The 19,672-nt window shown below is 53.7% G+C and overlaps 3 protein-coding genes across 8 annotated transcripts in view; 1 reads left to right on the top strand and 2 right to left on the bottom strand.

Moving 5' to 3' along the window:
• Nucleotides 1-1,187: 1,187 nt before the first annotated feature.
• On the top strand, nt 1,188-2,833 carry SMIM22 (small integral membrane protein 22). 2 transcript variants are annotated; one of them, XM_080831080.1, is made up of 4 exons: nt 1,188-1,264; nt 1,434-1,592; nt 1,681-1,766; nt 1,914-2,827. In XM_080831080.1, exons 1-4 carry the CDS (start codon nt 1,189-1,191, stop codon nt 1,953-1,955), a joined length of 363 nt encoding a protein of 120 aa, XP_080687206.1. In that variant the 5' UTR covers nt 1,188; the 3' UTR covers nt 1,956-2,827. The 2 variants fall into 2 exon arrangements, with proteins under 2 accessions (XP_080687206.1, XP_080687207.1); XM_080831081.1 differs by having other exon boundaries at nt 1,211-1,264; nt 1,681-1,784; nt 1,914-2,833.
• Nucleotides 2,381-8,533, bottom strand: ROGDI (rogdi atypical leucine zipper). 2 transcript variants are annotated; one of them, XM_080831078.1, is made up of 11 exons: nt 8,402-8,533; nt 8,249-8,320; nt 7,422-7,510; nt 7,124-7,178; nt 6,347-6,427; nt 5,438-5,533; nt 4,114-4,212; nt 3,652-3,765; nt 3,518-3,567; nt 3,283-3,409; nt 2,381-2,959 (listed from the first exon to the last, which is right to left on the bottom strand). In XM_080831078.1, exons 1-11 carry the CDS (start codon nt 8,444-8,446, stop codon nt 2,918-2,920), a joined length of 870 nt encoding a protein of 289 aa, XP_080687204.1. In that variant the 5' UTR covers nt 8,447-8,533; the 3' UTR covers nt 2,381-2,917. The 2 variants fall into 2 exon arrangements, with proteins under 2 accessions (XP_080687204.1, XP_080687205.1); XM_080831079.1 differs by lacking the exon at nt 4,114-4,212.
• A 476-nt stretch (nt 8,534-9,009) lies between these two features.
• The window catches only part of GLYR1 (glyoxylate reductase 1 homolog), a 34,159-nt gene continuing 23,496 nt past the window's right edge, over nt 9,010-19,672 (bottom strand). For 2 of the 4 annotated variants that reach the window (XM_080830363.1, XM_080830365.1), the window contains 6 exons: nt 17,459-17,569; nt 16,691-16,792; nt 15,896-16,058; nt 15,398-15,577; nt 14,951-15,075; nt 9,010-11,197 (listed from right to left, as the gene is read on the bottom strand). In XM_080830363.1, coding sequence (XP_080686489.1) covers nt 11,123-11,197; nt 14,951-15,075; nt 15,398-15,577; nt 15,896-16,058; nt 16,691-16,792; nt 17,459-17,569 — 756 coding nt within the window. In that variant the 3' untranslated portion in view covers nt 9,010-11,122. The remainder of the gene's footprint in view (nt 11,198-14,950; nt 15,076-15,397; nt 15,578-15,895; nt 16,059-16,690; nt 16,793-17,458; nt 17,570-19,672) is intronic. The other 2 variants (XM_080830364.1, XM_080830366.1) reach the window with 1 other exon arrangement.

The raw sequence follows: 19,672 nt of genomic DNA, 5'->3' as shown, positions 1-19,672 counted from the left end.
TCTGAGTGGCTGGGTCCCGGTTCTGACTTCTCTGCTCACTCTGGGTATGGCCGGCAGAATCATGTCCCCCCAAAGATGTTTTCATCCTAATCCTTGGAACCTCGGAGCAAATATGTTAACTTACTCGGCAGAAGGGACTTTGCAGATGTCATTCTGATCGTGAGGTCATCCTGTGGGCCGATGTCGTCACAGGGGTGATCGTCACAGGGAGGCCAGAAGGGTCAGGGCCGGAGAAAATGAGGATGGAAGCAGAGACTGGCCGCTAGGAGCTAGAAAAAGCAAGGGGCAGATTGTCCTCTAGAGCCTTCAGAAGGAACACAGCCCTGCTGTTGTTTCAGACTCTGACCTCCAGAACCGTGAGATAATAAATTTGGATTGTTTCAAGCCACTAAGTGCAGGGGTGATATGTTCTAGTGGCAACAGGAAATGAGTACATCAGGTGTGTGACTTGAGCTGGTTGCTGGACTTCTCAAGGTGGCACCTTTCCTATCTGTGTGTGGGGAGAACGGGAACGTGCCGTTCAGGATTGCCGCGAGGACGCATCTGGTAGCGGGTGTACGGTGGTCTGGTTGGTCCTCAGCCTAGCTGAGACGTGGTCCCCTGCTAGACCACAAGCCCCAGAAAATGTGTCCACCTGGGGCAGGGCCGACCTCAAGTGCTGAGCCGTCTTGGGCCCTTGGTGGGTCTGGATGCGTGTGTGCTGAAGGAAGGGAGAGTGAGAGCTGCCTTTGTGGTCAGTGTCAGGCCCCCAGGTCCCCAAGTCCCGTGGGAAGAGCTCGTTTGAGAAGACAAGCATCTTCTTGTAAGGATTAACCTGAAGATGAGAATACAGCAAACAAGGACACAGAAGACTCCTAGCGCGGTGCCGGCAAATGCCACCTGCCCAGGAAAGGGACGTGGAATGGAAACCAGGTTTCCCTCCCTCCCGTCTTCACTCATGAAGTCCACAGCGGCCCAGGGCGCACTGTGTTCCAGGCTGCTCGTCTGGTCTACTGAGAAAACATGAAAAATCCCGGAAGGAAGAGGGTTGCGGGGCCCGTGGCTCCCTCCGTGGGTCCTGCAGCACCTGCTGCTGTGGGGAGGCTGTGAGCACACCTGCTAGGGCACAGGCCCCGCCCTCTGGAGTCTGGCCGCCCCCTGGGAAGGGTGGGACCTGTTGCCAAGGTGCCAGGGCCTCAGGCGGCACCTATGCGGATCCGGAAGCAGGAAATAGTTGGTGTTCTCAGGACCTGGGACCTGCCTGGCTGGGGGAGCTCGGAGGCTGGTGGGGGTCTGGGGTGGGGCTGCTGGGGGGCGTGGGAAGGGACAGGGCAGGGGCGGAGGGGTGGTGTGGGAGGGGGCAGGCGCAGGGCAGGGGCTGGACTGCGGGAGGCCTGGATGCCGCCCGGTCCCAGAGAACAGGGTTCTGAGGCAGCCCTGGGGGGCCGGGGCAGGTGGCACCCAGAGGCCTCGAGCGGAGATGGACTTGGCAGAAGACCTGGAGAAAGAGCTGGAGACCACAGCCCAGGAAGTGCTGGGGAAACTCAGGAGCGGTGAGCTGTTCCAGTCCAACTGGGACACTGCTGCCTTCATCATCTTCCTCATCTTCCTCGGTGAGTGCGGCCCTGGCCTCTGGCCCCCCTTGGCCTCCTGTCCTAGGCCTGGCCGAGGGCCACGTCTGGACACCCGTTCCACCCCCAGGCACCGTGTTGCTGCTGCTGCTGCTGGTCTGTCTCCACTGCTGCTGCCACAGCTGCTGCAGCCGCCGCGCCTCCAGAGCCCGGAAGGTGAGCCCCGCCCGGCAGGTGAGGCCCGCCAGCGGCGGCAGCAGCCGGGAACTGCACGGGGGAGGGGGGTGCTGGGGCTCCTGTGGAGAGGGGCCGGCGGGGCACACACGAGGGAAGCCCGGTCAGCCCCCTGGGCCTCTTTTGCAGGAACACCGCAGGGGAGTGGATAACTTGGCCCTGGAACCTTAACGCCACAGCGAGCCCCCAAGCCCCCCTGCCCTTGTGTCCTGCTGGCAACAGTGCGGATGCCTTGGTTGTCCGGAACTTGAGTCTGGAGTGTGTTCTGAGTTTCCCTTCAAGGGGTGGGCAGTGTGGGCACTCACTGCTTTCTCCAAATGCCCACCTGCTCCCCCACGGCTTTCAGCGGGCTGGACTGTCGCTCCAGGTCATACAGCAACTGCTGACGAGAGGGGAAGCTGGCCTCCAACTCAGTGGTCCGAACCCCGAGGCCGAAACCTTGTCCCCAGCCCACTCAGTCCCTTGGCAGCCTGGAGGACCCCCTCAAAGGTGGGACAGGAGGCCAGGGGCTCCGTCATTGGGTACCCCACCCAGGTGCTGATGATCAGGGATCCCCAGCTTGGTCCCCACTCAGACAGACAGACAGACAAGACGCTCCAGGTAAAGTCAGATGATCTTTATTTCCTGGACGCCTTGTCAGGGATGCGGAGCAAACACATTCAAGGGCACCACAGCGAGGCGGTGGATGGTTCTGTCCGCCCTCCTGACTCCCAGCTTAGGGCCCTTGCCCACTCCTCACCCTCCAACAGAGGGGAGAGTACGGCTGCCCGTCACCATCCTGGGGCAGGTCAGAAGGCAGAAAGAGGAGGGAGGAGGAGAGCCCTGGGCCTGGCACCACCCCAAGTCCAAAGGTTCCCGCTGTGAAGGGAGGGCAGGGTTTGGAATGTGGGCCACCTCTGGGCTCTGCCTTCCTGACCACCCCCCGTAAAAGAAAAAGCAAGCCAGCATCCCTGTCTCTCCGTGCTTCCAGTGATCATTTCCATCTGTGCAAATGTGATGGGCAGGATGGGGCGAAGAGGGAAATAAATAATAGCCCACGCTGCCTGGTTCTGGCTCTGGCCAACGTTCCTGGGGGGGATGAGTGAGGGGGACAAGGGCCATTTCCCTGGGGGTCAGGCTCTTGGGTGCTCTGCTCAGAAAGGCCTGTAGCTCCAGTAGCTGGAGAACACGGAGATCTAGGGAGGGAGAGAGGTGGGGGGACATGGTGAGTGGAAGTGTTAGGGGGCTTGGCCCCTACTGTAGCCTGTGACCCAGGTGAGAGTTCAAGGTCATTTGGGGGCAGTGTGTCAGGGAGAGGGTACCGCTGCTCAGCCACACCGTGGCCCATCTGCCTCGTGTGTGCAGAAGGTACAGAGGACCTGAAGATTTGGGGGTGCTTTGGAGGTATGACAAGAGCCCCTGGAATCCCTCCAAAATGAAATGACTTAGTAGCCTGGTATCTGCTGGCCCCGTCTGTCTGAGAGAGGCCCGCCCCGCCCCCACAGTCCCCACAGCCCACCTTATCCTTGAGCTGCTGGCAGAGCTGCAGGGACACGGTGAAGAAGACTAGGGCGTCGTTGAGCCATGGGATCACACACTCCACCTTGTGCACGTGGCTCACCTCCAGGCGCTGGGAGCCCCACTCGCTGGGGGGAGAAGGAGGGTCCCTGGGGGTGGCCTGACTAGCCCAGCCCCCGGGCCCCCAAGGTGTGGAAGGTTGGGGCGGGCGGGGAGCTGCAGGGCACCGTACTTACAACATGGCCCCGGGACTGTGGAGCACGGCGCCTCCAGCTGGGCGGAAGTTCTAAGCCGAAGAGAATCAGACCCAGTCAGGCCCGAGAGGCTGCAAGGCACTTGGGGGTGGGGGGGCGAGTGGGGTCCCCCTCACCTTGGTGGAATTGGGCTGCAGGGCGTGCAGCTGGTACACGGTGAGGCAGAGCTTATTGAGGTTGATGTAGACATTGACGAGCAGGTCGGAGGGCAGCGCTGGGGCAAACATCCGCTGGGGACAGGGACCGGGCAAGCAGGAGGCATGAGGGCCAGGCAGGCACAGCTTCCCCAGGACCGCCTGGGGGACCCCATGCCCTGGCCCATGGACTGAGGCTTCCAAACTCTTCCCAGGTGCCCCGGGGAGCTTCCTGCACCAGGCCTGGGAACCACTGACCCAGACCCGGGGTATTTGGGGGATGCAAGATGGAGGCCCAGAAAACTGCACAGACCTAGACCTTCGACTGACAACAGTTTGGGGTTTCCAGGACCCCGTCACACCCCTGTGTCCCTCCCAGGGGCAAGTTGGGCTCCTTGGTGGGGATTCCCTCTCCCGGAGCAGGGGCTGGCCTAAGGCACTGACCGTGAGGCCACTGGCAGCGATCTCAGGCAGAGTAAGGGTGGCCGGCGTGGTGAGCCGGTTGCGGGCTCTGGTCAGCTGCAGCATCACAGCGTCCATCAGCTGTGGGGAGGTGGCCGGTCACAGCTGCTGCGGGGGCAGCGCCCACCCTCTCACATCAGGGAGGGACCAAGTCATGGTGGCGCCCAGCTCCTGCCCTGTGTGGTCCCACTCTCACGGCCTGAACCCCCATAAGGTGGGGCTTGTTCAAGGGGCAGATGTTTGGGCTCCAGCTGTGGGTGGGGGACAGGACGTCTGCACTGCTGACTACCTGTGCAGGAGGTTCTACCGCATGGGGTACTGGGTGCTGCTGGTCCAATGGGGAATGGAAGACAGAAGCTCCCTGGAGTTACTCCCAGGGGCATGAGGGCTTTGTGGATGGGGGTGCAGGCAGTGAAGGAGCTTAGAGGAAGGGGACTTAATCCAGGCTGGGTGCAAGGAAACAGGGGAGGCTTCTTGGAGGAGGTGACAGGATGGGTAAGTTGCGGTCCGAAGGTGGGCACCAGCCCCGTTTTCAAAAGTAAAGCTCCAAAGTGGTAAGGTCAAATAGCTAGTCAATGGTGGAACCATCTGGAACTCATCCTTTTCCTTTGACAAGGACCAAACCTCTGGCCAGAACTCCTCAGAGCCCCAATTTCCACTGCTTCCAGATATTGTCATGGGAATGGGACTGGGGGTGACCTGGCTTCTAGGAAAGGGAAATTTTGGGTGGAGGCCTGGGGGCCGCACCACCTACACCCAGGGTGGTCACAGTTCTGGGAGCTCAGTCCATCTAGTTGTAAGTTTTCATAGAGGACCCAGAGGTCCAAAGAGGGTAAATGAATCACCTAAGTCAGGGACAGAGCTAAAGCATGAATCTGAGGTGTGTCAGTGCAGCCCACCTCTCCACACCATGTGAATTCACTTTGCGAATTACAAGGGTTTCTCTCTGTCTAGGAGGGCGACTACTTCCTGAGCATTTGCCAGGGGCTGCTTCGTCTGGATCATCACAACTGCCAGTCATGACACCATGGCACCCTTTTGTAGTTGAGGCTGTTGAGGCACAGAATGGCTAAGAAGGTGACCTGGGGCTGCACAGCTCAGTGGAGCCCTGGGATCAGAGCCCAGGTCTGGCTGGAGCCCAGGCTGTGAATCATTTGACCGGCTGCGTGGACATGTCTATCGAGAGGTGATGGGGCGACCATCGGCTGCACCTGAGGCTGTTGGGGGCAGAGCTCTCCAGGGGCCTGGTCAGGGGTCAGGACCAGGAGTAAGGATCCTGCTTCTCCTGCTCCTGCAGGCAGCTCACCTTGAGGACCTCTGCTCCTGTCCTGAACTGGTAGCTTTCATCCCGGTTGGCGAGGAGGTAAATGGCCTGGCTTACGTGGTTCCTGGCATCCTGGATCTGAAAAAAAAAAAGCCCACTGAAAGGTCAGTGGGCTGGGCCTCAGGAGGTAGAGACGCCAACTTCAGAGTAGCCAGTTTCCAGGGCCCCCGATGACAGGGCCTCACTCTGAGGGGTTGTCCTCCGGGGAGGGCTGGGGTGGGTCTCGGCTGCCTGACCCCTCTCTGCCAGCTGTCCTCTCTGTGCCCACTGAAAGCCAGGCCCTGATTGGGTGTTGGGCATACAGTACAGACTGGCAGGCCTGCCATCACATAGCTCACCTTCTAAAGAAGGACAGACAGTAGCAGAGCAAAGGCACAAGAGGACAATACACGGAGTGACTTGCATAAGGACAAAAGGGTGACTCTGCAGGTTGGGGGAGGAGGAGCCTCTTTAGATGGATACATCAACGGAGGCCCCAGGGAAGTTCCTCTTGAGCATCACCCAGTGAAGAGTAAAGCAGTGAGAGGGCTCCAGGCAGAGCGATGAGCGTGGGCAAAGGCCCTGAGGTGGAGGAGCAGGGTCCAGTCACAGCGGAGTGTGGACTTTGTCCCCAGGAGCCACTGGAAGGCCCTGCAGGCTCCGTGAAGGAGAGTACCCTGTGTTCCCCACTGGGGCCCAGAGGTCTACGGACAGAGCAGGTTCCCACCTCCCTCCAGGCTAGACTCTGGAGTCCCAGGGGCTACCTGCCCCAGCTTTGCTGCTAGGAAACAACTTCCCGGGCTCGCTGCAGCCTTAAATCCCCCACGGCCACCCCAGGAGGCCTCGTGCCGCTCAGGCCTGCCCCTGCCTGCCCCTGTGGCTTGAGCCCTGGCAGGAAAAGGGCCCGACTACCTGCTGCAGCTTCCACTGCTTGTCCTCGCGGAAGGCAAAGTGCAGCAGCTGGTTGTTCCGCGGAATCTTCAGGTTCACGTCCTGACGGGCAAGAGTGTATAAGCAGGAGGACCCCTCTCCTGCTTATGGCCACTCCGAGCCCTTGAGCAGGGGGCAGACATGGCATGTGTGTGGTAGCTCCGGCCCCAGCCAATCCACAGGGGAGAAAGTCTCCCATCCTCCCTGGCATTTGGGGTGTGAACAGGGAGGTCAGGAGACAGGAGCTCGTGCCCAAAAGGATCCACGAGGAAATGAAAGGGAACAGAGACAGAAAGGGGAAGGTGGCCTCAGCTGAGAGGAGGAGGTGTGACTGTGGGCAGAAAGGGAGCGTGGCTACAGGCCAATGGACTCAATACCCACTACTGGAGGAGAGGCACCTTCCCCCACATCTTGGTGCCTGGCACAGACGGAGCTCAGATGTTGGCTGATTCCACTTTGAATTGGGGCCAGCCTAATCCCTCCAATGCCCACGCTTCACTGGGCCCAGACTCAGGGCCAGGCCGTGTGCAAAGCATCCCCCTTCCTGCATCTCTCACTGAAGCCACACACCAATTCCAGAGGAAGTTTAGTGGGGTGCGTTGTTATTGTACAGATGAGGAAACTGAGGCTCAGGGAGGTCAAGGATCCTACAGGGTCACACAGCCAAGGGTAAAGGCAAAGCTCAGCAGGAGGCCCCCACACTCTTCCCCACTGGATCCTCCAGCAGCAGGGAAAGGGAAGAGGGGCTGGGGGACTCACCGCCTGGCTCAGCGCGTCCCCTTGCAGAGTCAGCACGCCCTTCACCTGGTCTGTGCTGCAACATGCGGGGGTCAGAGCAGTGCCTGTGGCTGCCCTTTCCCACCACCTCGCCCTCCCGGCAGGTTGCCCCTGCTGTCACAGGATGGCCCAGGCTGCCCCACAGCACACCCTCTGCATGTTGGGGCTGAAATCAGTCTGCATGGCAGGGCCGTGGCAGTACAGCCTCCCCTAGAGGGTATCCCAGGTGTCCCCCTCACAAGCAGTCCGTCCCTCCTGTTTCTGCTCAGCCCTGGCTCACCTACAGCTGCCGAGGATGAAGTTCTCTTGCTTGGCAGGCCCCTCGGTGCCTGCACCAGAGCACGGCAGAGTGAAGCGGAGTGAGGCCTCCTGGAGGGGCAGAGGGGAGTGGAGGAAAGTTGACCCAATCCAGCTCACCTCTCCTTCCAGAAGCCCCATTCCTGGGCTGGCTAGGGGAGGGACAAAGGAGGCTAGTTTTCCAACCTCCAGGGCACCTTCCCATTTCTCTGGCCCTTCCCCCACCACCTGAGTTTCAGGTCCTACCAGAGTGGATAAGCTGTTCCTTTCACATTCCCCGGACGCCTACCTCCTGCCCAACTCAGGGATATAGAACAGAGATGACCTCCAGGCTGGGTGAAGATGCTCGAGTGTGGGGGAGCAGAGTCAGGGAATGACAGTACTCATGGTAACTCGAAATTCTGGCCATAGCAGGCAATGCCTGGACATTTTTGTAAGTTGACTTGTCTTCACAACAGCCCTGTGAGGCCAGTACTGCAATCTCGTTCTTGCGAAAAGGAGGCCCCATGAGGTTGAGTAAGGTGCTGGAGACCTTGAGATCACAGCTTCAAAGGAAGCCTTCCTTGAACCCAACCGTGACCGCCTAGACCCCCGCTAGCCGGGGGCCCATCCCAGGCCCACCCCACCACGCTCACACAGCTGCTGGTGATTAAGTGGGCAATCACATAATGGTGCCTCCACTGGACGCCAAGTTCACCGGGGCAGGGCCTGGTCTGCACAACGCGCGTCGCGTCCACAGCAGGCGCTTGGGAGGCAGGCGCGGCGCCCCGGGAAGGATCCGCAGCCGGGCCGGCCCGCCAGAAGCCTTACCTTGAGGATGTCCTGCAGCTGCCGGAGCACGGCGTGGACCTCGTCGTGCAGGAGCCAGCGGAACTCCTCCTCCTGCGGAGACAGGCCGGCGGTCAGCCGCCGGGGCCCGCCGGCCCCCGCCCCACCCCACCCCACCCCGTTCGCGCGCCTCACCAGCACCGCTCGCTCCGCCGCCGTCGCTGCCATCGCGGTCGCCATCGCCGCCGCTCGCCGCCCAGGGACCGCCACCCGCCCGCGGTCCGCCGGAGGCTCGGTCCACCCGCCGTCCGTGCGCCCGCGGCGCGCTGGCCCACCCCCGCCGCCGATTGGCTGCGCGCGCGCCCGCCCCGCTCCCGGGCCCCCTCCCCCGCCTCCGACCGGCCGAGCCGGGGCTGCGAATCGAGGCTGGCGACTGCGCGAACCCGCCTGCGCCGGGTCGCCCAAGCCGCCGAGGGCACCTACCGCGGGCGCAGCGCACTAGGGCGCCGCTCCCGCGGGAGCGCGGCGGTCGCTTATCCCGCCCCTCCCGGCAGTGATAGGGCGCCCTGCTCCGCTTGCGCTCACTGATTGGCCAACGGGCGGCTTGTTCTCGTCGCGCCCGGCGATTGGCCGGCAAGGAAGCCTGTTCTTGCTCAGCCTTGCCCTCCGCGCGCTGAGCTCTGCGGCCGGGAAGCAGCAGCGGGCTGAGCTGTCCCGGAGCTCCCGACCCTCCTCCCTCCACCGCTGGGCGTGGAGGGTCTGGGGGTAGGTAATGGCCACTGCTGAGGTAATCAGTCACAGTTGTGTTACCAGTAAAGGTTTTATTTTGCTTGCAGTAGCTTTTTGTTAATTGCACAAAATCATGTTTTTGCCATTTAAACATTATCACACAATCCTATTCTGAAAGACAAATGTTCATTAAAAACAAAGCAAAAATAAAAATTCACAACCTTAATTACCTAGATTTGTCATTTAAAGGAGGTTTAAAGGAAAAAAAAAAGGGTCATGGAAGAGGGGCTTTCTTACAAGTTTTTTCACAAGTGTCACATTTTCTCCTAAAAGGGAAGGATTTCAAAACAAAGGTGAAATAGCTTAAACAGAAATACTCATAAAAAGAAACTTTACAGAATTGTCAACAATATTAAGACAACATTGACTAACCAGTTTCATTACAGTATTCTCCCCCCCCCACCCCCCCCCCAAGTGTCCGGCTAGGACTAGAACAGGCTTTGTGTTCAGAGAGAAAATTCCAAATCCCAGTGAAGTTATGCCAAAAACACGCAGCATCTTCCCTGCCCTCCCCCTATGTCTTCTGAGAACCCTCGCCTGGTTTCTGATCAGCGGAAAAGGGCCAAGGTTGAGGGGGAGGGGTCCACACCAGTGTGGTCTCATTCTGTGTATTCACTAGAAATGCTGACCTGCAAAGTGTGACTTTGGAAAATGCAACCCAAGCAGAGGGAGAGAACACTGACATCCTTTAGGTGACTTCTCCTTGTTTTTATGCCACATTCCAAGCCCCTCTGGTCCCCTATCCAAGGAGAAATGTTAGGGTCTTGAGGATGTCTCAGGTCCACCTCTGAGGGTCAGATAGTTCAGATTGGGTCAGGTCCAGTTCTCTTCCCTCCCGAGAGACCCTGGGGCCCTGGAAGCATCGAAGACCATGCTTCTGGCTGAAGTGAAGACACTCGTTCCTGTTTCAAGAGCTGAGCCTAAGAAATGGCTGTCGTTGGTCAGGCTGGGTCTGGGCCAAAGAAGGGACAGAAAACACTGTCTCCACGGGAAGAAAATGAGGAAGAGAGAATGAAGAGGCGGGCAGGTGGGGAACATGTGCAGGAGTAGGCCGGAGAGGGTGAGACTGCTGTGAGGGGACCCAGTCAGAGTGACTCTTGAGAACCAGGTGGGAGTCTGCAGCATAACGGAAAACAGGAAGGAACCCCTCTCCTCCCTCTTCACTCCTCCCTGGTGGCCCTCAGGATCCCCTTCCCAAGGGCTGGAATGCAAATCCAAATACTAAGAGAGCCTGGTGAGGAGTGAGCTCCCCTTTCACCAAAGCAAGGAAGTCTGATCCCAGCCCAGGGCTCTGCAGTGACGGTGACTTCTGGGACAGGTGCTCAAGAGCGGCGAGGAGAGCAGGCTTCTGAGGCTCACCTCATGTGCTGGCGATTTGCTGCTCTCCCCAGAGAGCCAGAGCCCTGCGTCTGCTCAACTTCGCCAATCTCTTTACAGTTCACAAAGGCATTTATGGAGAGTTGGTTGCACATTGGTAGCTTAAACGTGACAATCCTCATCAGCTGGTCACCTGAGGTTGGAGGGCCCATGAGGACCCTGTTTGGAGTCGGTGCTGGCTCATCTTGACCCAGAGCCTCTTTTTCACACACAGGATCCAGTAGGGGGATGTGGACAGAACCACAGCCTCGTTGCTCTGAGGGAAGGAAGCAGTGGAAAGGCTTCCAGTTCTTACTGCTGATTCTAGTTCCTTGAATGGAAAGGGTCTGAGATAAGACAAGCTCAGAAGGAAGGAAAAAAAAAAAAAAAAAAAAGCCAGGCAGCAGTTTCTGGGCAGCTTCTATCCTGGGGCGAGAGCCAGTGTGTGGTATGTAGGGGTTGTGTGTATTGTGTATTTGTATGTGTGTGTGTGTGTGTGTGTGTGTGTATGAACACACAGCCACCTAGTCCGGGGCCAGTGCCCAGCTCAAGAGCTTTCCCAAAGGCCAATCCTGCTGACACCCCTCCCCTCCCCAGGACCTCCAGGGGAGGAGTGACGCTGTGTGCTGTGCTGATGGCAAGTCTCAAAGTCTGTATAAAAGGAGATGGAGACAGGTGGACTGGTCCAGAGTTAAGTCCCAGGACCCCAACCCCATGTGAGGAGGAGGGGTCAGAGGGAAGACTGGGGGGCAGGGGTGGGGTATCGAGGGCTTAGTGTATATAGGCTCGGTACACGGCAGACATGTCGTTGTCAGACTGGTCCAGTGCCTTGGCTCTTTTGTACACCTGGAAAAAAAGGAGATGGGCTCAGTCTCTGGCCACAGAGCTGACTTAAAGACACAATCTGCTTTTGGAGGTAGTTCTAGATGCGGTCAGGCAGGCAGGCTCTGGAGTCCAGGCTGTCTGGGTGCAATTCCTGGCCACCCTCCACTGATCTTGAGCGAAGTGCCTCAGTTTCTCTCTGTCTTCGTTACTACTCCTTGATGTCATGGAGAAGATAACAAGGTTATCATGAGGACTAAATGGAGCGAGGGAGGTAAAGTGCTCAGAGCATCGTTAGTAATTATAGTCATGTCTCTTCCTGCCTTTAGGGTCTCCCTGTGTTATTCTCTGGGCTGCTATGCTTGCCCTTCCCTCTGCATGGGATGCCTTTCCCTAGGCAAAGCTGGCTCCTTCCCAGTCAGCTCCAAGGCCTTCCCTGACCGGTCTCTATAAAGCAGCGGCTGTGCCACTTTATCCTGTCACCTTATCTTACTATTTTATTCGTACTTCTGACCTTCAGAGAATTCTTGTTTAAATACCTATCTGCTTATCTCGTGCCTCCTTCCATTAAAACGTTAAGCTCCACAAGGAAGGGAACGGGCGGCCCCTCACCATGTCCCCAGAGCCTAGAACAGTGCTTGGCGGCTGAGAGCCGCTCCAGAACCACTAGGTGAGTACTATGAATGAGCGTGAAGAGAATTAAAAAGCCATTCAAGCAGGGCAGTGTGGCGTCCAGGCACACTGAGGAAATGCAGTTGGCCACAAGGTTCCTCCCACATAGCTGCATCTTTGTCTTTTTTTAAAAACATAGTCCAGTTGAAGCCACGATAATTGAGTGTCCATTATAGCTCAGGTATAGCTGTCAGCTCAAAATGAAGGCTAAATAAAGACCATTTCAGAGAAAAGAAAACGAATCGTTGCCAGCAGACCTGCATTACAGGGAATGCTGAAGCAAGTTCTTCCAGTTGAAAGGGAACAATACCAGAGAGAAATTCAAATCTTCAGAAAAGAATGGAGAACACTGGAAATGGTAAATTAGAGAAATATAAAATTATTTTTTCTTTTAATTAAAAAAAAATACATACGACCACTTAAAACATTCCAACATTGTCTGGTAGGTTTAGAACAAGGGCAGATCTAACACACAGGACATCTATTCCCCAAAGCAGGGGTTCTTTTGGGGCGCCTGGGTGCCTGAGTTAGTGGCTCAGAGCGGCCGACTCTTGATTTCAGCTCAGGTCATGATCACTGGGGTGTGGGATCAGGCCCCCACGTCAGGGTCCACACTCAGTGTCAAGTCTGCTTGTCCCTCTCCCTTTGCCCCTCCCAACTCATGCACGTGTGTGTGCATGCTCCCACTCTCTCTCAAAATGAGTAAATAAAATCTTAAAAAAATAATACAGCAGGGCTTCTCAACCTGGGGTTATTTTGCCTCATGGGACACATGGTAGTATCTACAGACCTCTTCCCAACTGAGAGGGCACTGCTGGCTTCTAGGGCTTATAGGACAGGGATGCTACTGAATATCCTGAAATGCACGGGACCACTCCCACAACAAAATGGCAATAGTGCCCAGGTTAAGAAACCTTGCCTTAAAGGAGGAGGGAGGGCAGGTGAGGGAAATGGATCTATGTTTTATGTGAACAGGTATAATATTAACTCTAAGTGGGCCATGAAGTTAAGGGTATTGCATATCCTTGCACACTGCAATCTCTAGACCAAAGATAAAAGAGAATGAATTATTCAAGAGCCAACAGAGAAAATGGAATTCTAAAAAACAGTCCTATAATCCAAAAGGCGATAAAAAAAAGAGGGATAGACAAAGTCAGAAAGGACAAAGAGCAATCAAATGGTAGCTCTAAATCCGACCACACATCAACAGACTTTAAGACAAAGACTAAATGTGAATGGACTGGTGAACCTTAAGATCCTGAACGCTGGGCTCCAGTGAGGAACCTAAATTCACACCCTCCAGAAAGCACCACGCTCCACTGAGAAATTAACCAAAATGTCTGTTTTCAAGCCAACGAGTCCTGTAGAGCCAGGGCAGAGGCACGTCAGAAATCACAGAGCAAGCTGCCAGCACAAGCCACACGCAGATCCCCTCCGAAGTAACTTCAGTTAAAGACAATCGACCAAAAAAAATCTATAAAATACACAGAGAAGTCCACTGCTAAGAGAGAATCCAAGGCCAAACAAACAGGAGGAACCTGAAACTGTACTGCAACCTAAAAAGGTGAAGTGAGTTCCCTGAAATGCTCAGGCAGACAAGAAAGGGACAGGAGACTGAATACAAATTATGAAAGGCCACATCTGAAAAGAGCACAACTGTGTTTCTTTACTTCTTCACTGGAACAAGCCACTTGAGACTTCTTTTTAACTTGAATCGAATGTGTATCCTCTTAAAGTTCCTGGAAGATACAGCCTCTAAAATAAATCAATTTATGTGTTTTGTGTTTTATACAAAATACAGTTTTGATTGTAACTCTACAGTAATGAAATACTGCTCAGCTTTTTTAAGGCTACCCTTCTGAGGAAGATGACCTTCTCAACAACTCTTTCTGGAGCCCCTGGCTCGCTCAGTTGGTAGAGTTTGGTCTGATCTCAAGGTCATGAGTTCGAGCCCCACATCAGGTATACAAATTACTTAAACTTACTTAAACAAATAAACAACCCCCTCCCCAACCCAACTGTTTTCAGGAAGTGCACATGTAGGTGCCCCGTTGTCACTCAAAGAAATGTTAATGACCAAACACTCCAATTAACAGGCAGATACTGTCAGAATGCATACAAATGCAAGGCCCACCAGACAGGTTCTACACTGAGGATACCATTTAAATATAATCGGGTTAAAGCCTCTGCCGGGTTAAAGCCTCTGCCTTCGGCTCAGGTCATGATCCCGGGGTCCTGGGATCAGCCCTGCAGGGAGCCTGCTTCCCTTCCCCTCTCTCTGCCTGCCTCTCTACTTGTGATCTCTGTTTGTCAAATAAATAAAAATCTTTAAAAAATATATATATAAAGACACAAGTTGAAAGTCAATGAATGAAAAAAAGATATACCATGTACACAGCAGCAGCTAAGGTAAAACCAGGCAACAGGCTTCAAGACAAAGGTCAGGAGGGACATTCCATAATAATTAAAGGCCAAATTCATCAGGAAAACATGACCATCACAAATGGCTAAAAACCCAAACACAAGAGTTTCAAAGATAACAGAATTAAAGGGAAAAACCGACAATGCTACAATCATAGCTGGAGATTTTAGTATCTCTCTTTCAGCAACCGAAAGAACTAGAGAAAAAGACCAATAAAGATGATCTGAAAAACCACTACCTAACCTCGACCTAACTGATTATCGGCAGAACACAGCACCCGACAAGCGGAGAACAGTCTTCCTAAGTGCACATGGTACGCCCACCAAGACAGACCAGACCATCTGGTGGGCCGCAAAACAAGTCTCAATAAATTTAGAGTTAAAAATCACACAGCATCTGTTTTTTAACCACAATAGACATACATCAGTAATCAATAACTATTAGATTCGCAGGACAATTCCAATTATCTGTCTGATGCACTTTTAAGTAATCCGCAGGTCAATGAAATCACAAGGGAAGTAAGCAGGGCTCAGAAGGGAATGTACGCTTTTAAATGCTCCCGTCTAGAATCAATGACCTGACCTTCCACTCAAGAGGTGAGACACAAAGAGACACAAAGCAAAGAGAGGGGAGGAAGCCTAGAAGCAAAGGGAAGGCTGTCAGATCGGGCCTCTTGCAGTTACCTCATTGGCTGCAGCTGCCATAGGAGTAGGATGGTTGACGGCGTCCCCCAGGGCAATGGCTAAGCGCAGATCCTTCTGAATGTACTTCAGGTAGAAATCGGGCTTAAAGTTCCCTTGCAGGATATCTGAGGAGGGAAAGCCACATGACAGAAGAATTAAATGGACCCAAATTAAGAAACTATCTGCTGGACCACCAGGGCTCAACATCTAGCATTTCTTCCCTCTTGGACAATGAAGAAACCAGTCCCCAGCCAGTACCCCCACATCCCATCTGCCATGTCTCTGGATCCCTCTGACAGAGGGCATGGAGGGCACGGACTGACCAGAGAGGGGGCCTCTTTCAAACCGGTCAGCCCTTGAAGAGAATGCTCTGTGACAGCAACCTGACCCGGTTTCTCAGCTCCAATCACAACTAAAATGCAAGAAGAGAGGCCAAAGGCAACTCACTTTGGCACTTCTGGTCCAGGAAGATGCTGGCCAACTGTCCCTGATTGAGGATGTCCAAGAGTGTCTGCTGGGACTGGCCTGTCACTTGGGCCAGGGTTAACCCCTCAGCGATGGTGGCCATGAAGCTTCCCTGTACCATGTTCACAATCAGCATCATCTTGGCTGCATTGCCAACCTCACCTGGCCAGGGTAGAGAATCAGGGTCACTTTCCAAGAATTCCGAGGGAAGGGACTTTCTGCCCACCCTCGTCCCTGCTCGGACCCACCTCTACACCCAGGGGAGGCCCCATTCACCTGCCCCTGACAGAACTGGCTCTGACCCTTCGGGCTCTTCCTCCTTCCAGGCACTGACTGTGCAAGTCAAAGGAAACCTTCCCACGGGGGCCCCAGGCAGAGAGGCCGTGCGGGATTGACGCAGTCATCAGTGCGGTCTAGAGGGGATGTGGCCCACCCAGCCTCCGGGCCTGCAGTGGCCCGACGGGTGGGCAGGCGTGTTACCTAGAAAGAAGGAGGTCTTTCCCATTGCCTGGAAGCAGCTGCTGCAGTCCTCATACAAGCCCCTGTCTCCGGCTGCTAAGATCACCAACATCCCATCATTAGACAGCTGCTGATTCCCTGAGACTGGGGCTTCCAGAAAGCGGCCCCCCCTGGACACAATCACCTAGAAAGGAAAGTCACAGCTTCTGAAGGCCTTGCCTCTCACCGGGGTTTCAAGTGGAAACACCTGGCCCTCCACACTGAGCCCCCAGACAGGTGTCTGAATTTCATGCAGTAAACAGCGAAGAGGGGGTCTCCCCAGAGACTCCCACTGACTCAGAATTTCTTGCAATGACCGAGCGCGACCATGCCAATGGCTTGGCTGAGCACACCTCCTCCAGACACTGCCCTTCCCTGCTTCAGCCACTTTCAGAACACACAGGGGCCAGAAGTCACCGCCCTCTCACTCGGCCCAGGAGCTCAGGCAGGGAGAATATTGTTGGTAACAACTGTAGACGGCCGCTTAAACCAAAAAGGCCCTGCTGGCAGCCTGCACTGCTTCCCATTGTGGGGCTGGCAGCTACACGATCTAGTGCCCATCCCGGCAGCACCTCTCCTCTCACGGCTGTTCAGATTAGCTGTGGCTTGGAAAGCAGAAAGTGAAGACAGGCTAGTTCCAAGGCTACAAGCCTCTCCTCCTCTCCTGGCTTGGTTTCTAGAGTAACCAAGTTGCTCACTCAGGCATAATCAATCAGCCTGAGTCTTGGGCTCCAACTGCCAAGGACGCTGGAGGGCCAGCATGAACGAGGCCGCTACCTGGGCCAGCTCGGTGACTGTGTCAGCATCCACTGTTGACATGTCCACGTAGCACTTCCCGGGGCGGATCCCCTGCAGCACACCACTGGGGCCCAGCACCAGCTGTGGGGACACAAGGGAAAAGCAATAGCCCAGGCTCCCAGCCAGACGCCCAGGAGCCCCTTAGACTTAAGGTCAGAATGTTGTTACTTTTTTGGCTCATTTCCTGATTAGGAGGTATTAAGGCTGCAAGGGGGCAGCAAGTAAATAAGCCTGAGGGAGAAAAATACCTCTACTTCATTCCCATTTATCTTCAAAACAATACATGCATGTTCCTTTTCACTAAAAATCTCCCATTTAAATGATAACCTCAGTATTTTGGGGGGCTTCTTTGGATTTACTTGGATTAAACTAGTTACCAATTTAACAAAAGGATTACTGTACTTGAACTTATAAAACATACAGATACGGTCACAGCTAAACATAGGATCTTGCCAGGTACACAAAATAAGAATACATGAGGACAGTCGGCATAGATCTCAGGGACCCTAGTTATTTTCATTCTTTGTTCTGAATTAAAGGATGTCTTTATTGAATTTATGCAGGTAACTTTTCACAATCCCCCATTTCACATCCCCCATTTTTCACAATGGGGGATGGCCCCAGATGGGAAATACAACCCTCCCACATGCTACAGACACTCACTCATGAGCAGGGGAGAAGGCAGGGAGGCCAGCCAGCTTTCCTGGCCACCACCTGAGACACTGAGGGGAGGGAGGGGATCCTTACGTCCTTGGCTGCCTTTGGATCGGACACGCAGGCAAAGGTGATGTCACAAGTTGAAACGACTTCAGCGGGGGTTCTTCCTAGGCGGGCCCCCTCCTGGATGAACAAATCACACTGCAAAAGTCACAGATCCTAATGTGAGCTGCAGGCAGTGCACAACAAACACACCAGCTAGGCCAGAGACACGCTGCGCAGTCCTCCGAGTTGGCCATCCAAGGCAGAAGGCTGAGGCTAGGAGCCAGGGACACCAGAGGCGGTGGTCTGCCTTTCTGAGGGAAGTGGATGCGGCTCCTCAAGGACTGTCTTGTGTTTGTATACCTGATGCTTAGAACGATGTTCTACTTCACAGTAAGCATAAAACAAGTGTCTGCTGAAGGTTTCCTGTTTGAAGAACAGGTGTAAACAGCACCTGTTCGCAGCCCCCTGTGGCTAATTGGCTGCGGCAAAAACGTGCCCAGTGTCCCAGGCTATCCACATTGTGCTGGGGAAGGGCTGGGGCTGGGAAGCTGCTGCTCTTACCAAGATGTTTCTGGGAGTCTAAAAGCAGGAACTTTTCTTCCTTGAGAATTAAAATGACCCAGAATATCTCATAACAAAACATCATTAATATTTCAGTATTATTTCCTTTTCTAGGGCATTTAAAAAGGTAATTAGAATAAAGTGAACCTACTATTTTGTATCCAACTCTCAATACTGTGTGTGATATGTATTTATACATACTATAGTCTTTTATAATAGATGGCTGCAGAATATTCCATTGAGATAGACCCGAGTTTACCTAATAGCTCTCCTGCAGTTAGTTATGTAGCCTGCTTTTAATTATAAATGACTCCAACAAATATCTTCACATACAACACCTTTCCTGTATGTTTTGAATTTAGGTCTCGGAAAGCAGAATAGAACAGGCTCCAAACAGCCTTTAAAGTTCTTAATAAATGTAGACAAATGGCTTTCCATTGGAGCTGTTAATTTATAAAGATCATCAGCAAGGTCTCAAACCACTATCGGTACAAACTTTAGAAACAACAAACAAGGGGTGCCTGGGTGACTCAGTCATTAAGCATCTGCCTTCGGCTCAGGTCATGATGTTGGGGTCCTGGGATCGGGTCCTGCATTGGGCTCCCTGCTTGCGGGAAGCCTGCTTCTCCCTCTCCCACTCCCCTCGCTCGTGTTCCCTCTTCCGGTGTGTCTCTGTCAAATAAATAAATAAAATCTTTTAAAAAAATTAAAAAAAAAAAAAACAACAAACAAGCATCCATGAATACACAAAAATTTTGTCCTACTTTATGATTTAACCAGCCCACAACAGCAACTTTTTGATATATTTTGATCACTATTCATTACTGAACCTTTTAAATTTAATACCTTTGTTTGCTGTTTCTTTTGTGAGCTAGTTTTTATTTTGGAGTTATCAATATATTTAATAAAATCAATATATTACCTTTTCTCTATCATCTTTGCTATAAGCACTTTGAGTTGCTGTCCCCCTCAATCTACACGAAATTTACTTTAGTAGGGGGTATGAAGTGAGATTATTACTTCCTCAAATTTCTAACCAGTTGTTCTGAATACAGCTTACTGATTGGCCTTTCTCCCATCACACTGATTTGCAGCGAGCTGCCTCTATCAGACAGAGTCCTAGCCATCCAGTCTAGCTCATGGGTGTGTGTCTTTACCACACTACATATGCATCTTAGCCTTTACTATACAGCTTTACGTTTTAAACTTTGCTTGGGAGAAATCGCATTACTCTTTTCTGAAAAAGTGAAAATATGTTTCCCATTTACTATGCCAGGGAATAATTTTTAATCAAGATCCTTCAAAAAAAATTACACAGGGATTGTCGAAGATCTACATGGCTTTTTTTTTTTCCTTGAGAGAGAGAGTACGAGAGTGAATGTGAGTGGCGGGGGTCTGCAGAGGGAGGGGGGAGAAAGAATCTTGAGCAACCTCCATGTTGAGTGCAGAGCCTGACGTGGGGCTCGATCTCATGACCCTGAGTTCATGACCTGAGCCAAAATGCAGACTCCATGCTGAGTATGGAGCTCAACGTGGGGGTTGATCTCAGGACCCTCAGATTATGATCTGAGCTGAAACCAAGAGTCAGACGCTTAACCGAATGTACCGCCCAGGCACCCCTAACCTTTTGCTTTTGCGGCCATCATTTTACAGATGAGGACTGAGGTTTAGGAAGGTAAACAATCTTGCTGGAGAGGG

The sequence above is a fragment of the Martes martes genome (assembly GCF_963455335.1).
Source record: "Martes martes genome assembly, chromosome: 18".
NCBI lineage: Eukaryota > Metazoa > Chordata > Mammalia > Carnivora > Mustelidae > Martes > Martes martes.
The sequence above is the reverse complement of the archived record's forward strand: the minus strand, read 5'-3'. Positions and strand labels throughout refer to the sequence as shown.